This window comes from Miscanthus floridulus, chromosome 5 (assembly GCF_019320115.1).
Source record: "Miscanthus floridulus cultivar M001 chromosome 5, ASM1932011v1, whole genome shotgun sequence".
Classification (NCBI taxonomy): domain Eukaryota; kingdom Viridiplantae; phylum Streptophyta; class Magnoliopsida; order Poales; family Poaceae; genus Miscanthus; species Miscanthus floridulus.
The window spans coordinates 33,779,967-33,796,604 of record NC_089584.1 but is presented as its reverse complement, the minus strand read 5'-3'; the positions used below and the strand labels follow the sequence as shown (position 1 = coordinate 33,796,604).

Genomic DNA, 16,638 nt, shown 5'->3' with positions numbered 1-16,638 from the left:
CGATATCCGCCGGATATCGATGATATTACATCCGTATTTGATATCCGCCTAAGATATCCGTTTTATTATCCGTATCCGAAAAAAATATGGATATCCGAGTAACTATCTAGATAAGTGTTCATATTTGTTCGGTCGAACGGACGGTCAAATAAATATCCGTACCGTTTTCATCCATGTCCGGGAGGTTCAACTTCTACGGTCGCGTTAGCTGTTGCTTCAGCAGTCACTTCTATGACTGTGCCAATCATTAATGTTAACCCCAGTCTTCATCAGCTAAATCCCCTCAAGTTGCCAAGAGCGAGAAGTCCAGCATAGCGTGATGACGAAGAAGCTAGCAAAACTCCTATGTTGCTGATGCCAAGTAAATAGCTTTTTTATTTGCTCCATATTAACATAGTAAATTATCCTTTTCAGGTACCTGCTCCCTATTTTGGATACGAATGCCCTGGGTGGCTGGGTCTTGATTTCTTGTGCTCTAAACAAGCACTAAAATTAAAAAAAAAACATGGAAGAGCATATATAATTACCGAAATCTAATCAGAACCAGCTTGTAATGGATCTTGTAGCCCCTCAAGACAACCAGCCACATCCACCGAATCTGTACCTCCCTGTTGGTGGTGATGAGGACTACGAAGCTAGCTATTGTTCATATTGCATCAAGCAAAGCGTCGAATTCAGCCACTCTTACAAAAGAATCCAATTGCCAAGAGCCATATATCGCCCATTACTTCCACAAGGGAGTCTATAAGTGGACCGAGGAATTTAAGGAACCTGGTGCCAATGATCTGACAACATTGATCTAGGACATCAATAAGTTGAAGGAGTGCTTGACAACGAAATCTGGTCCGATGATTTTTTTTTATTTCTTCGAGGGTGAGAAGGCAAAGGGCACAATCAACCCTTGAGATCTCGGAGAAAGGTCATCTAAAGGTGGAATTTGAGTTACAAGTGCTCAAAGCTAGCTTGTGTTGCTAGAGAGAACCAGCCAAGATTTGTCTAGAAGGACAAGATGTGACAAGAGGAGGTCTAGCGGCCGCAAACTCAACATGAGAATAAGAAAAGGTACCTGGACAAGTTTTGTCTCTTGAAGACTTGCAACAAGGAAAGGGTTACTTTGTTCTCAAGTTGAGCTTGCAGTTGTTGGACCTCCTCTTGTCACATTTGCTCCTTCAGAGGCAAAATCTTGGTTGGTTCTCTCTCTAGCAACACCAGCTAGCTTTGAGCACTTGCAACTCATATTCCACCTCCAAATGACCTTTCTCCAAGATTTCAAGGGTTGAATGCGCCCTCGCTTTTCACCCTAAAAAAGCCTCCTAAAAATCACTAGACCAGATTTTCCTATCAAGCACTCCTTTAGCTTGTAGATGTCTAGGAGTAGTGGTATCAGATCATCGGCGAGGTTCCTTCAAGTCCTCAGACCACTTATAGATTTCCTTCTGGATGTAATGGACGATGTGGCTCATCAATGGGATTCTTTTGCAAGAGCACCTGAATTCAATGCACATCTTGCTTGACATAATCCAAACGATAGCTGGCTTCATAGTCATCATCGCCGCCAGCAAGGAGGTGCGGAATCCACAGACATAGCTTAGTTGCCTTGAGGGGCTAGATGTTTCACTATAAACCAGTCCTCGTCATATTTTAGCAATCACATATGCTCTACCATGATTTTATTGTACTTTTAATGCTTGTTTAGAGAAAAGACATCAAGCCAAAGGGCATCTATACCTAAAATAGAGAGATGTAAAATTCATAGGTATCCTGAAAATAACAATTTAGTATGTTAATACATAGCAAATAAAACAACTAGTTACCTAGCACCAACAAAATGGAACGAGTCCTGCTAGCTCCTTCGCCATCATGGATCATGTGTATTGTATGTTGAACTTCTCTCTCTTGGCAACCCGAGGAGATTAGTTGATGAATATTAAGGGTTGTTATTAACAACTGGCATAGTCGCAGAAGTGGATGCAGAACCAACAACTAATTAACACAGCCATGAAAGTTGAACCTTCGAGCAAGGTGCCAAGCGACGCATTGGAGAGAAATCCAATGATGTCCTTGTCTGTTATGCATGCGGACTCTAGCATTTCAGCGTTTCCACACAATGTGTGGCTATAAAAGAGAAACATAAAAATTAATATAAGATGGTTTAGATGCAAATGACAAAGAAACATAGAAAATGGTCAAGCTAAGCCATACAATCAAGGCACATGATGATTTTTTTTCTTTCTGCATGTTTTCCGCCACCAGAAAGGATTCGTCATTAGAAGAGTTATATGGTACCAGCTGCATGTCCCTATGTTTACAAGGGGCATGTTTGAGGATAGTGAGATTGTCACTGCCATGTCTAGACAATGGCAATATTTGTCATTCTTTCTACTTTCCTATGTAGGTGGAGGGCTGGAGATCTAGATCTACTAGGGTGATGAGAAGATGACCCACTAGGTTGCTTCCTAGTTTGGGTCTGTGTCTAGATCCATTAGAGGACATTGGGTAATGGTGTGGCACCACTGTCATCACTTGAGGATTTTGATCCTAGCTAGACCTTATAGGGCTCAGATGATAGATGCTCAGCATTATAAGCACCAGGGATAGAACACTATGAACATGAAGAATAAATGCTAACATACCTTCATTGGATGAACTAGTCATTTAGGCTCGTTGAAGTCCCCGTGCCCAGCGGCGAAGCCACAGTGCATGTGTCGGGGTCATGCGACCCCGATAACTTTGTATGAATCAGTGGAACCCCGCGTATTCCGGCCAGCTACGACCCCATCAGATTGAGTTCATGAATCTGTGCGACCCCGGCAGCAGTTTAGTCTAGATTCGCCGCTGCCCGTGCCTATTTGATGCAGGCAAAATCCAGTTGGCGATTGCGATGATGCAGGCAAAACCCAACAGTATGGTTCCTCCTCATTGATCGGTAGGCACAACAATTGCGATGACGGTGTATCTACATGCATGTGTGAGTCATGAGTGCGATCATCACTATCTATCCTGTGGCGCGTTGCTTAAATTGCTTGCAAATCACTGAATCAGAAAACGACATTGATATGGCGTCTATTGAATGGACGACGTTTGCAAGGTTGCACAATCAGTAGCCTAAACAATATACGGTAGAAACCTAATGTGCTAAACAAGGGCATGTTTGGACGGTAGCCATAGGCTGCCGTGACGTAGATGGGGCTACGCCACACGCCACACATTTGGCAAGATGTAGCGGCAAATTTAAACTAAGTTGCTATGGTTTTGTTGTGGCACACACTAACTCCGTCACCAACCAAACGCCAGCCAGAGTTCGCCATATTTATGGCACACTAGTTGTGGCAAAGTGTGGCAACAATCCAAACAGTCCCCAGATCATAAACATAATAGCTACTGTAATAGAAACATACCTTCTCTGCTGGGATGGGAATCCATATCGTGGCCTGGCTCATTAGCCGTCGTCCGGCGCGGCTCGCTGGGCGCATTGCTGCCGCTGCCACCCTTCGCGCAGGAAGACTAGCGCTCAGCCACCGGCCCTCAGATCCAGGCGACTTTGTTGACTGATGACTTGATGAGGACGCCGCTGCCGCCCTTCACGTGGGAAGACTAGCGCTCAGCCACCGCCCTCAGATCCAGGCGACTTTGTTGACCGATGAGGACGCCGGTGGATGGCTAGAGGCAGTGGCCGTGCAGGAGATCGGTCAGAGAACGCATCGTGGAGGACGCCGGTGTCGTTGCAGGCCGCCAGAGGATGGCCCTTCCATTGCCTGATCTGCCCCCCACGCGATCACCTTTCTATTAAGCACATATAATAAGGAATCAAATCAAATCAAGGCTGCTATGGAAAGGCATCCATCGGCGCCGTTCGGCTGGTCACGAAACCAGTCGGAAATCACTGTGCCGGGCTGGGAAACACTGTTCATTATGTCGCAAATTCCTCTCAGCGAACGGGCGTCCGAGCGTCCAGTAGATTGAATGAAGCATACAAACACTATTCACTCTCTCAAACCATAGATTGAATGAAGCATACAAACACGTCCGAGCGTCCAGTTTCGTCTCCGCCCGGTTTTGGTTCTTTTTTCTTCTGTTTTTTATATTTTGTTTTCCACACACACACACACACACACACACACACACACACACACACACACACATATATATATATATATATATATATATATATATATATATATATATATAATGTTAAAAATAACAGGGCAGCTAGCTTCCGGAGACCCAGCTGTAGGATGTGTTCGGACGCTGCTCCTAGTCCCAGCCCGCGCATGCGCATGCTTCGCTCGCACAGGCGCAGACGCACCGCGCTGCTGCGTTCCCGCGCCACTAACGCTGCTCCGTTTTTCGTGCCATGCCCGCTCCCGCTTCTCGCACGTACGCAGGGCCTGCCCATGCTCCGCTTCGTGCACGCAGGAATCCACGCGCTCGCCTGTGGATGCGCGCCACATATGCATCACAGTGACACACGGTGGTGCTCCAGTAGCATGTGGGAACATTGTAACATGTGCAACACCGGTAACATCTATATAAAACACTTACAATATATATCCAAAACAATTGATACACCTAAAACATGTCTGAAACACTTACAAAACACTTGAAAAGCCATTGCAAGTATATGCAACATCCAGATAAAACACTTGCAACCTACGTATGAAACACCTGAAACACTTGAAATACATACGCTTTCAACATGCATGTTATGCAATATCCAGATCTAATTCTGCAACATCCAGATGAAATACTTGAAACATACGTTTGAAACACATTAAACATATGCTTGTAACATGAAACATACACTTGCAACATGTGTATATAGTCATTGCAACATACGCAACCTCCAAATGAAACACGTGAAAACATACGTCTGAAACACTTGAAGCACGACATCGTCGGCAACCATAGTGGGGAAATATGGTAGCCAGCAAGCGGCGCTCAGGTGCAGTGGAGAGGGAGGATGGTGGCAGGCGAGCAACTGGGTGCGATGGAGAACGCCGTGTACGACCATGGGTAGGGGCGGAGCGGATCTCACAAAGCCACACCAACTACGGAAGGCAGCCACGCGGGAAACCAAGAAATCGCTTGGATGTGCATGCCTTGGCCATCAGCGATGCCGTAGAATGAGGTGGGCGGCGGTGGAAAAGTGAGATGAGAGGATAAGGTAGGAGAGAAATAATAAAGTAAACCTGAGGACGGAGGCATCCGAACTTGCTTGTGAGGGCCTTGCTTGTGGGTCCGTTGCGTCCGATGTGCCCGAACGCACGGGCACAAGCATTATCATAAAACACAAAGAATAAAAGCAACTATGATGGACCTTTGAACCCTTGACTCTTCCCTATAAAATAAAGATTTCCGCTAACTGTTGAAGTGATTTTGATTAAGAACAAAACTTATCTTCAGGACAACTATTGGGTTTGAACATGGTGGCTGTTGCATAAGGAGGAACAAGAAAGAACATGAAAAATGGTTACAAATTTTTAGAGACGATGACCATGGAGATCTTCGCTAAGTTCGCATGGAAGTTCTCGAGGTTGTATGCATACACCAATGACATCTCCTCCACGTGGGCTATCACGTGGAAAATAGAGAGAAGTCTCCCATCGTAATCATTAGTTATTTGACATATTGGCAACTAACTCCTTGTCGACTTGAATCAAATATTTGAATTATATATATTTATGCATTCTCAAAGGAAGCTATGGAACTCGATATTTAACTGTAACAACACATAAATAGTAATACTATGGAAAAAATAAAGTTATGATATACTTATAAGTAAATATTTGTTTTGCATGGGAGAACAAATCCACCTAGTTGATTTTAATTTAATACAATATTAATAGGACATGGACATTGTTATACTTATATTATAGATGTCATGTCACAAAATAAATTGTAGCATTTAAATTTTATAGAAGAATAAAACATAAATAGATATATAGCATTTCTATTCTTGTTTTCCATAAATATTTGATAGCTTATTTTCTCCTGCTACACAAACATAGTATTTGCTAGTATAAGAGTAATTTAAACAAAACTGATTCGCCATAGTGTAGTTTTACGATAAATAAACCTAACGTAAGATACAAGGCTGAAGAGAATTTCACCAAACAGAATTACATGATCAAATGAGAACGTGTTAAGATAGTGCAAGGTTTTTGTGCGAACTAAATGGTTTCAAGTGTCTACCATTTTTCTTAATCTGAATTAAAAAGAACACGAATACAGTGCAAGTCCATTGCTCACTTATTCATAATATGCATATAAGCATATTTCCCTTTACTTATTCATGCCCGGAAAAAGGGCATTGTAATAACTTGCTTACAAAAGAATCAATGCTCCACTAATGACAGTATATGGAAATACCTACCATAACGATTTCTACATTACTTACACGCGTGAAAACCGAGCAACATGCCCAGTAACAGAATGTTCTTCCATCATAGGAGTATAAAGCAACTGCATGCTGCGAAGCCGAGAAGAAGAAACAGAAATTACAAAACTTACAACAACACAGCCTTGCTGTGTACCATACGCTTGTGTTCTTGCCTGGGTCGTACAGGCTCGGCACCTCCTCGGCCACGCCCGAAGAAAATTTATATTTCATTGCCCCTGGATAGGATACCTATTACCATGGGTGTGCTTCATTCATGTTTCAGTGCTTCGCGCTGCCTCGAACAAAAAACGGTCTGAAGGTGAAGATGAGACCGGTGAGCGTGAAGATGTTCAGTATGAAGAACACCAAGTGGTTGCCTGCAAGATTCAGACCAGATGTTTAACAGAGGTGCGCAATAATAGCCAGTAGAGGATAAAGTAAAAGACAGATTTTCTGGTGTGATACCTGGAAGAAATGAAGCTATTTGACGCCTCTGGGCCCATGAAAATCTACAGAGGAAGAAATAATAATAACCACGATAAGGGGATAGTTCAGCAAAGAAACAGCAGTAAATAGTAATAAGAAATGCACCATTATTAGGCTTGGAAACTGAAATAACATCATCAATCTGTAAAAGACATGGGGTTTTGCACATCGATTGGACTTCTGATGTGCAACTTCGATTACTACTTTTCATTTGAAAATAATATTAAAAGATTGTGAAGTAACTATATTACAGAAATAACTTTCACTACAAACCCAGTGATACCGCATATGAACAACCTGAATAGCCATTTTCAAGTAAAAGTTCTAGAGGTTTTACTGCACGCTCTCTGAATTTATAAAACAAAGGAGGGAGTAATTTCAAGTTGAATACTAGGTGCCTTTTACCATGAAAAGATTAGGCAGCCCCAAAAGCTGTTCTGGCTAATCAGATTTAGATATCATTTCTCATACTGTCATACAATAAATCCGCTGATCTTCTCCAACCTATTGCAATGCATGGTTTGTAAAATACTGAGACGTGAATGGTCAATACTCACATAATTCCTGCAACAGCTGGAGCAACAGCTTTAGAGATGGACATTAGTGTTACAGCTATCCCATTGGCTGCAGCTCTTACATCCTGAGTCTGTTTATGTCATATGGCATACTGATGTTAGGAAAGAAATCTAACCAATTTCATAGAAGAAACCAAATTACCCATCACTAAGAACTTACCACAGCTTCATTCATCAAAATGTTGAACACGGTAATGGTAGTTACCTGAAAACAGTTTAGAAGAACATAACTAAGTTTTTGAACTAACAATGCTGGCAGTAAGTTGAAATATGTCCATGACACGTTCAACGATCATTGACATAAATAGTGCCATGCATGAAGCATTAGTCATTGGCACCAAACTTCTCGGTTAAGTTCTTGGGCACACCAAGAAAAAATTGTTTGAAAAACATGTTTCTGTATTGGAAGCCTGACTTGCTTAGGTATCACAAAGTGAAACAATGTTGTGTTTGAAATGTACATATTTGTTCTAAACAGAAAAGGTACGAAAGAAAGTTTGCACTCACCGAGAAAGTATTCTTCAGAAAAGATGCACAATTTACTACCAACATAAGCACGAACCCTTTCAATGAAGGAAAGAATGGATAGCTAGCAAGAAGTGGTAGAGTCAATATCTGCACATCAGAGTGTTTAGTTAATTGAAGTGTCAGAATATGGTTAAACAGAACAGGTAATCTATTGCCTTACCGCCACTGCACGAACTAATGTGATGTGGTCCACAGTTTTTGCAAGCAATGGATAAATCAACATTTGATATAGAAAAAGGAAGAGACCTGACAAAATACATATATATATATATATATAAGTACATATAGCTTTCTCTGCAATACAATAGAGCATCAAAGCTTGAAATACAAATAACTGAGTTCCAAGTTTTCCATTCACATGCTTCAGATATAGTTCTTGAAAGACTCAATTCTTCGTTTTAGCATATATTACTAATTACAACAAACTAGGCATATGTGCACAAGTAGTCATGTGCAGCAGTTTACTGCGAGTTGCTTAAGTCCTTTGGATCTCCAACCTAAAGCAATTATCCTCTATATGAAGAACTTTCCCATGGAAAATCTATAAGCCATTGCCCATAAATTCGGAACTCCGAGCTTTCTCAAACTAAAACAAAGGGTACTGAGGTAATAGGTAATGACCATCCTCACTTTTAACTAGGCTCCTAAAATAGCAGGGCTTTGAAGCACCCGTTCCCTCACTCCTCAGACAGAGATTTTAAAACTTAAAACCTCTCTCTGAGACCACTTGCTCGATCATAATAGGCTATTTTCACACCCAATGCTAGCGATCAAGGTAAGGTGTAAAAGGCTATGTGGGCCTAATTCAACACCAATTTCGGTGGATTTTGTTTTTGTGCTTATTTTGACATACCTGACATTGCAAGGACATTGCCCACATCTGTGGTAGTAAAGCTTAATCCACCATACGATCTGTCACTGACAGCCCAAAGAGAGAACGTCTGCAAGTTTTTCCTGATTCAGATACAGTAATAACAAGTGCACTGGATGCTCTTTTACAGGAGAAAGCATGAGACGTAACAACAACAGAAAAGCAACTCAGCAAACAAGTTGCAATTTTACCTCTGCATAAGCCACATCCTGAAGAGAGAAGATACAATATAAAGTAATAGATGACATCAACGGCCAGTTTGTAAATAATTTTAGACATCCACCACCTCCATTTTCTTCAGTGTCTGTACCAGCAAGAGATTCTTCTACAGTTTCAACTGAATTATCAACGGTATCCTCATTGTGTTTATGCAAAGTTTCCTGTAAAAATGCACAAACAATTTCGATCTCAGTTCGTATATTAAACGACAAAAGACCTGCTGACGATACTGTTGCACTGCAGTTATGTTTAGTGCTAAACAACGACAGAAAGATGTAAAATTTGATGTACATTTTTTTCAGTAAACATGGTGTTATTTGTAATCTATCTATCCTGCTAACTCATCTATCTATCCTGCCAACTCTTAAATCAAAGCAAGAATGAATGTTCCCGCACATCAAAAAATCGTACTGGTACCCTACAGGTGCCACTTAGAGGTAGCAACTTTCGTCATATATAGGAAGCGTGCAGGCGTGCAGCTACATTTGTTGTGAACGTTGAACGAGGGAACGATTACAGAGTAACGATAGTGTGTGCTTTACCAAAAGCACAAAACTCAGTACAACAGAAAGTCGCTGAGTTTGCTAAGTATATTGCGATAGATTATATGATTTAAGGTTCAGTTACACATTAGTGTGGATCTACAGTAGGGTTCTCTGCTTATTTGACTCTTGGTGCACAACAGGAATAAAAGGCCTAAATGATGTTTTCTCCAATAAATTGAGCATGGTAGGCATATAGGAATGGCAAACTCACCGGAAACCAGATGCAGGCAATTAGAGCAATAACTGCAAGGATCGATATACACAGGCAGGGAAGAAAATATGGAAACCTAAAACATTGCATGTTATAACATAATTAGAATATAATAGAAGCAATGGACATAAAAACATAAAAAACAAATTGCACAAGCAGATGCATACCTCCCAAATATGGACGTCTGAGAGAATATGCTTGGATATTTATCTGCAGGCTGTTATAAAAGCAATCAACAAGCACATAAGTTTACTAGGATTGTAGTGTTTTTTCTTCTTCTCTAAATTTCATGTCAATCCAATAATCTAACAGATAGATAATTTTTTGTGCATGGCTGCCAAAAACATTACTATACAACATTGAACAGAATCAGCCTGTGGGCTGTGGAAGCATCGATATGTATCAATGTGGTTTGAGATAATATGTATTAGTGGAGGAACATCTTGCTTTTTCAGATCATGATGAATAATCATTAATGTACACCAGACTAATCAAGCACTCAAAGTTTATAAAGGATCATTGGAAAAAGAAAAGGGCAAACAAGAAAGACTGTGAAAAGCAACATAATTTCAGATTTTTTATTTATAAAGCCATGGTCAGAAAAGAAAGAATGGTCAAATTATATACAGATTAAGTTGGTATACATAGTTTAATTTTCACCATAGATTGAATGTTACCTGTGCAAGATAACCACCAATAGCTGGTCCAATAATGAGACCAATGCCTCGTGAGGAAGAAACCTGGTGGATCAGCAGTAGCAACTCATGAACATTGGGGTTTCAGAATGAAGAATAAAAAAAGTAATATTATTGAGCATCTTACAACTGCCAAAGCCAGATGATTGTATTCTTTTCGGCACACTTCTGTAGCATAAGCCTGAATACACAAAAAGGAATGGCATAAAGTTATTGCAGTGAAACCAACCAAGCTTCAATTTCTGGATAATATTCAAGGCATTCTAACAACAAAATGGCAGTGCAAATTTGTAAGAAATAAACTGAATTTATGGAGTATTGTTCTCTTGCGAAAAGGTTTCAGAAAACAGTAGATACAATTAGAAACAAGTTACTGTGGAATGTAAACAGAAGATTATGGAACTTATTATCTGAGCAGTTAGTGAACGGAGATAAATGGAGGTGATGGTGGGGTCCCAGTAACCATATGCTTAGGTACCTTAATTGGCCCGAGATAACCACACATGACCCCAAGCAGGCATCGTGTGATTATTGCCATCCAATAGTTTAAGCTTAGTCCAAAGAGAGTATTGAAGATAACTCTGAAATAGAGAAGAAAAAAGCCCAAATTCTGGGTGCATCAGCAAAACTAAAACCAAAATAAAAACCCACATTACAGTTTATTATTGAATAGGTGACTGTTTTGTCAAAAAAAAGGTCCTTACATTGCAACAAGGGTCAGTACGATAACCGGTTTCCTTCCATACTTATCAGCCACGATTCCCCATACTGTTGAGGAGAGTGCTCTCCCACACATATATGAAGCGCCTTCATTGATAGAAAATGTACCATAAGTTTATACTGATAGATAAAGCTTATACATATATAGTTCACAGTAAACATCCATACACTACTATGTTCAGATTCTTTTGGGCAGATAGACACAGAAGTGGAACAGTGTTTATAAAAAAACTCACCAACAAAACCAGCATAAAATCCAATGTCTTGTGTTTGTTTAGCAATATTCAGATCCCTTATCTGCAAGCAAAATGTCAAGGGTTAACAGATGATAATATATTTATGAACCTTACAGAAAAGAGAATAAGTTTATGAAAAACTGTTAGTGTTTCACTTAGAAGAGGGCTATAGATCCAAGGATCTAACTTCCTGTCCAATGGGGGAAAAGGCTATCGTCATCTATGTTCCCCCATAAACTGTCCCAAGTCACGATGGCAGGAATTTGCCATCCTGTCTTGTCGGTAGGATGTGTACTCTTAGTCTAAAAATGGGCTAGCATTGAAGACAATATGGAAGAGTGCAAGTTCAACAAGTTTCCAGCAAAAAACAGAAGAGGAATGCATAAAGGCTGACTTGATTGTTGATAGCATCACGGCATAGAAGACAGTGGGAGCCAACTTATCCTCTGCTTTCTTTTTGCCAATTCGGACTCTAATTATACCTTTTGTTTATGGCTCTAGTTATACTTTTGGAGCCATATAAACAACAACATCGTGCATCCCTGAACTTAGTTACATCAACAAGAAAAGGTAAGTGGGTCCTACCACCTAAAGAGTGCCGTGGGAGGTGTATATGTACACATACACCCACATCAAATTGGTTCGAGTTCTCTGAGCAGGACCTTTTTTGGGGGTGGGGGTACTCTGCACACGAGGTTAACCCTCGTTTGTAATTGTTTGTCCACTTAAACTGTTTAATTGTGTCAGTGGATAGTTACATTTTAAGTCCTACCCAAACATGCACGTAGGACTCCAGCTCTAAGGTCCATGTCGATTCTGGAATTTTATTGGATGGAAAAAGTGTCTGCAGTCTAATTTTAGTATAAAATGGGAACAAGGTGGCTCACTCAGACAGGAACCCCAGTTGAGGATATCTTGGAGCTATTTCTTTGGAGGGAAAGCAGGTGCTCTACCCTGGCCCCAGTTAGTATTGAGACCCAGCTACTCAAATTCCGGCAGGATCGACTGTAACAGTACCATCTTAACTAGTTCTAGAGAGAGAGAGAGAGAGAGTCGTCATGGAAACAGATGTTGAAAATGGAAAACACTGATGCTACTTGTAGCAATTCCCATTTTTCGACAAAACCAAAAAAAGAGGCAGGAATCTTATTACTCACCATAAAATACAAGAAGGGAAACAGAGACTGGATCGGCAGGGCTGCAGATAGAAAAACACAGCAGAGTTAAGTGAATTTCTAATTGATAATCATTAGAGATTATATAAATCAAATGGTACGAAAACAGTAATTCAGAGGCATGCATGTGCTTAGTTCCAGCATAACTAGTTTTATAATGACTAAAAAAGAGGGGGGAAAGTCCTTGAGAGTACAATAGTTCATTATCAACAGTGACAGCACCACACCCAGCACCGTCAATTATTGAGAAGCGACAATCACATTTCCTGCTCTCCGCGCGCTGGAAAACGTTGAACCAATCTGGTGACTGTTGACGTCAAGATTAATTTACCGCTTTCATCAGCTGCCGGATTTATTTATTTATTTTTCGAAAATTGCTGGCAGGACTTCTGCCAGGCAAATATATTAGAGATAAAGTACAAACAAAAAAGGCGTAATTACAACAAAGGCCCAAATGAGGATTTTAGGCCCTCCGCTGCCAGATTCATGGATCCTGGGTTTCGGGTTTGGGGAGGCGCACCAGGCTTTGGCCACGCTTGTTTTAGCTTTGAATTGTGGATTTTTCAGCTTGAGGGAAGCAAATTGTTTGAAGGGGCCTCTGAACAGTCAGCACCCAATCTGTAAGCTGAAACAAGCAAGGCCTCGGGAGGCAGCAGGCCTAGCGGAGGAAGTGGGCAGTAGCTGCCCGGCCGTGGCAGGGGAGCGTCGTCTATAGTGTAAGTGTTCATTAACCGCGGTGGGGAAGACGAAGAACAGTGTCGCCTGATAGATACATAGAGAGGATCAGAGGAAGATAAGCCGGATGATAAGTTCAGACGAACAGGCCCCACGAGCTCAGAGTGTCACGCGAGTAGTAACGATACGATACGATACTCTACTGATCTACACCAAAAGTCCAAGAGAGATAAGCCAATCATCGCATGCGTTTGTATATGTATGTAGTAAAAAGTTTGGCGACATATTTCTTTTTGGAAAGTAAAAAAGTAAAAGTATGGCGACTTGACGAGACAAGAGTACATCAACGCCAGACAGCCAATTGAAGCCAAATTGGAGTATGATAAGCTGCCCAGCCAATTGGAGTATTAGTATAAGTCAGCGTGCTGATTAAATTAGTGGTGGCACTAGCTACCACTGAATCTCAATTAAATAGTACTACTAGCACTGATCGCTAAGCATATCTTGACAGCGATCACCGATCTATTGGATTCACTGTGAATAATGCTCCAATTCCTGGACTAGAACGATGGTGGGATCATCGTAACAGCAAGCGCCTGCCTGCCTGGCCAAACTGAATCTGGAAGGAACAAAGAGCTGAATCGTTAACCGCTTATCGAGCGCCAGCCATGGCGACGAATATCCTGAATCGAGCAGCATGCGTATCGTTGAGCAAACCTGGATGCGCGTAGCACAGCAAAAGGTATATCCCAGGTATATTACTCACACCCAAAACCAAAACAAAACCCCCACCCAGAGCACAGCACACCATTAATTAGCTGCAGCCTGCAGGCAACAAAAATGCTAGATGCCGTGCGATTTGCAGCCGGGGGAAGACGATGGCCGGAAAATGCTACAGTGCTCTACAAGAGCAAAAAAACGGCTAGGACGTACGACGAATAAAGTAGTAGCAGGTGTGGGGAGAAGCGGTAGCAGTGGCGGGCGGTAGCTTACTGCAGGTGATGGTGACGAGCCAGATGAGGAAGAGGTCCTTGAGAGGGAACACCCCCTCCCGCTCCGCGTTCAGGCGGTCGATCCGGCAGCCAGGGCACCTTGGCCGGTACGCCCTCGCCTTCTTCGCCAGCAGCGGCTCCCCCAGCGGGGTGGTTCCACCGTTGCCGCCGCCCATCTCGCTCGCTCCAACTCAGACCAACTCCGGCGGGGACGTCGGCAGCACTCGGCAGCGCCGCGAGATGGAATGGGAGGCGGCGGCAGCAGAGCGCACGCAGGGGGACGGGAGCGGAGCTGCCTGTGGCTGCGGAGTGCGGAGCCGCGCCTCCTGTTATATGGTGCCTGCCGTCCTCTACGTAGGTAGGCTCAGCAAAAACAAGAAGAAAACAAATGGCGTGCGCGTCCGCCTGCGTGGGGTGGGGCCCCTACTCTACTCGTGGCTCTCATTCAATGGCTGCGCCTGCGCCCTGCGCTTCGTGGAAACACGGGGAACCGTCAACCGTGGAATTCCTGTGTCCTCCCGTCTGACTGCGCTCGCTCCCTCCGAGCGAAGAGCCAACCTGGCTGGCTCGCTGTCGCCGTCGCTGTCCCATTAGCGATTTGGCGTTAGCGCGCGCGTGCTTATCGTGCGTTTTGGCTGCCGGCTGATCGGCGAGCTGCAGCTTGGTCCTGCCGCAGGGCCGCCGCCGTTCGGGTCCCTCGCTGCCCGGGAGCAGCCGGCTCCGGCTGCACCTGGACAGAAAAGAGAGAGAGAGAGCGCTCGCGGACACATGACCTCCCTTGGGTCACTGGGGGCCTGTTTGTGGGGGTGGCCCGACGGCCCGGCTACGCTATTGGGCTGCAACCTTTCATGTTTGGCACACCTGGCCCAACTTCAGAGCCTGGCCCGCACGAGATCTAAAGCAGCTTGGGCCAGGCCCCAGAAAAACGAAGTCTCCCTTCGTTTTTTCACGGACCGGCTCCCTCGAGCGCTCCGTGACTCCCTTCCCTCACCTTCCGCTCCTCTCCCCAGCGTCCGGCGCCGACACGGGAACGGGCACGGCCAGCGCGCGGCGGCGCGGCGCCACCTCGTTGTCCTCCACCTCCTCCGGCCGCGCCTCCCTCGCCGCAGCGCTCACCTCGCTCATGGACCCGCGCTGTCCTCTACCTGTTCCAGGAGCTCGCCGCCACTACCAACAGCTTCCTCGCGAAGCATGCAGGCGGGGCCGCCTCCACCGCCTATTGGCGCTGCTCCCTCCGCGGCCGCGACGCATCCCTTTTCCAGCTCTAGCGTCGTCCCGGTGCGGCGTCCAGCAGGTCGCCGCCGACGTCGCGTAGGGGCTCGAGCCGCTGCTGCTTCGGGCGCGCACTGGCGAGCTCCGGCCGCTGCCGCCTCGGGCGCCCGAACGACAGCTCCGCCGCTGTGTGCGCCTCGCCCAGCCCCTACCCTGCCGTGGCTACTCACGGCCTCTCCTTCCTCGGCTCCGGCCCCTGTCCGGCGAACCCCGCGGGCCTCGTTCCCTTCGCGTCGGCGCGGACATGGCGGGTCGCTGCTGCGCGGCTGGCCACTACGGCGAGGTGGAGGCACTGTCGCTCGCTCAGCCTCTCCCTCTCCCTCCCAATCTTCTTCCTCCTGGTCTGCAATGGCGCCGGAGAAGGGTAGCGGCGGCGGCTTCTTGGCCGAGGTGGGCGAGTCCATGCCGCTCGCGCTGCACGTGTTCGATGAAATGGCAGTGACAACGTGTGGGGGGTAATGTTACCACATTCTGAGTCCAGGGTCACCGCATCCATCTGTATAGGCAAAACAAACACGATCACAATTGAGCTCGGCTCTGCTGGGTCACGTTACCAAACAAGTGCAGTTGCACCACTTGGGACTGGCCTCGGCTGGCCTGGGCCTGACGGACGGGCCGAGCCGGCCTGAACCACCGTCACAAACACGCCCTAGTTCCCCAGTCCCACCAACGGTTCATCGTACAACGTTAAGGGCCTGTTGGTATTAAGAGATACTCTGTAGTTGTTAGCTAGCTAAAAATTACTTATAATTAGTTCCGATCAATCTAAATAAGAGGAATAGATAGGCTAACCTTAGCTAATTTTTAGTCTCAACTGGAGTAGTAACTAACCCTAACTCATTCAAATAGCCATAAGTTACATGCGCACGAAATATATAGGATAATACAATGCCAGTTGGTTTGTGTGGGCTTGGGTAGATTCCGTAGATTTCTATTGAGTAATATTCGATTTAACCCCTAAAACTTGTCGTTGAATTTAAAAGGCATCCTCAAACTCACGCATCGGCTAAATTAACTCCTTAACTTTCAAAACCAGATAAAATAACCCCTTGACCATTT

At 44.2% G+C, this 16,638-nt stretch overlaps 1 protein-coding gene across 1 annotated transcript; it reads right to left on the bottom strand.

The window, feature by feature from the left end:
* Positions 1 to 6,261: 6,261 nt before the first annotated feature.
* On the bottom strand, positions 6,262 to 14,633 carry LOC136449807 (probable peptide/nitrate transporter At3g43790). The gene is made up of 17 exons (XM_066450005.1): positions 14,309 to 14,633; positions 12,623 to 12,663; positions 11,466 to 11,526; positions 11,214 to 11,316; positions 10,988 to 11,090; positions 10,637 to 10,690; positions 10,492 to 10,554; positions 9,982 to 10,031; positions 9,815 to 9,890; positions 9,031 to 9,219; positions 8,822 to 8,909; positions 8,129 to 8,214; positions 7,948 to 8,055; positions 7,601 to 7,645; positions 7,423 to 7,511; positions 6,845 to 6,888; positions 6,262 to 6,756 (listed from the first exon to the last, which is right to left on the bottom strand). Exons 1-17 carry the CDS (start codon positions 14,481 to 14,483, stop codon positions 6,659 to 6,661), a joined length of 1,473 nt encoding a protein of 490 aa, XP_066306102.1. The 5' UTR covers positions 14,484 to 14,633; the 3' UTR covers positions 6,262 to 6,658.
* Between the last annotated feature and the right edge of the window lie 2,005 nt (positions 14,634 to 16,638).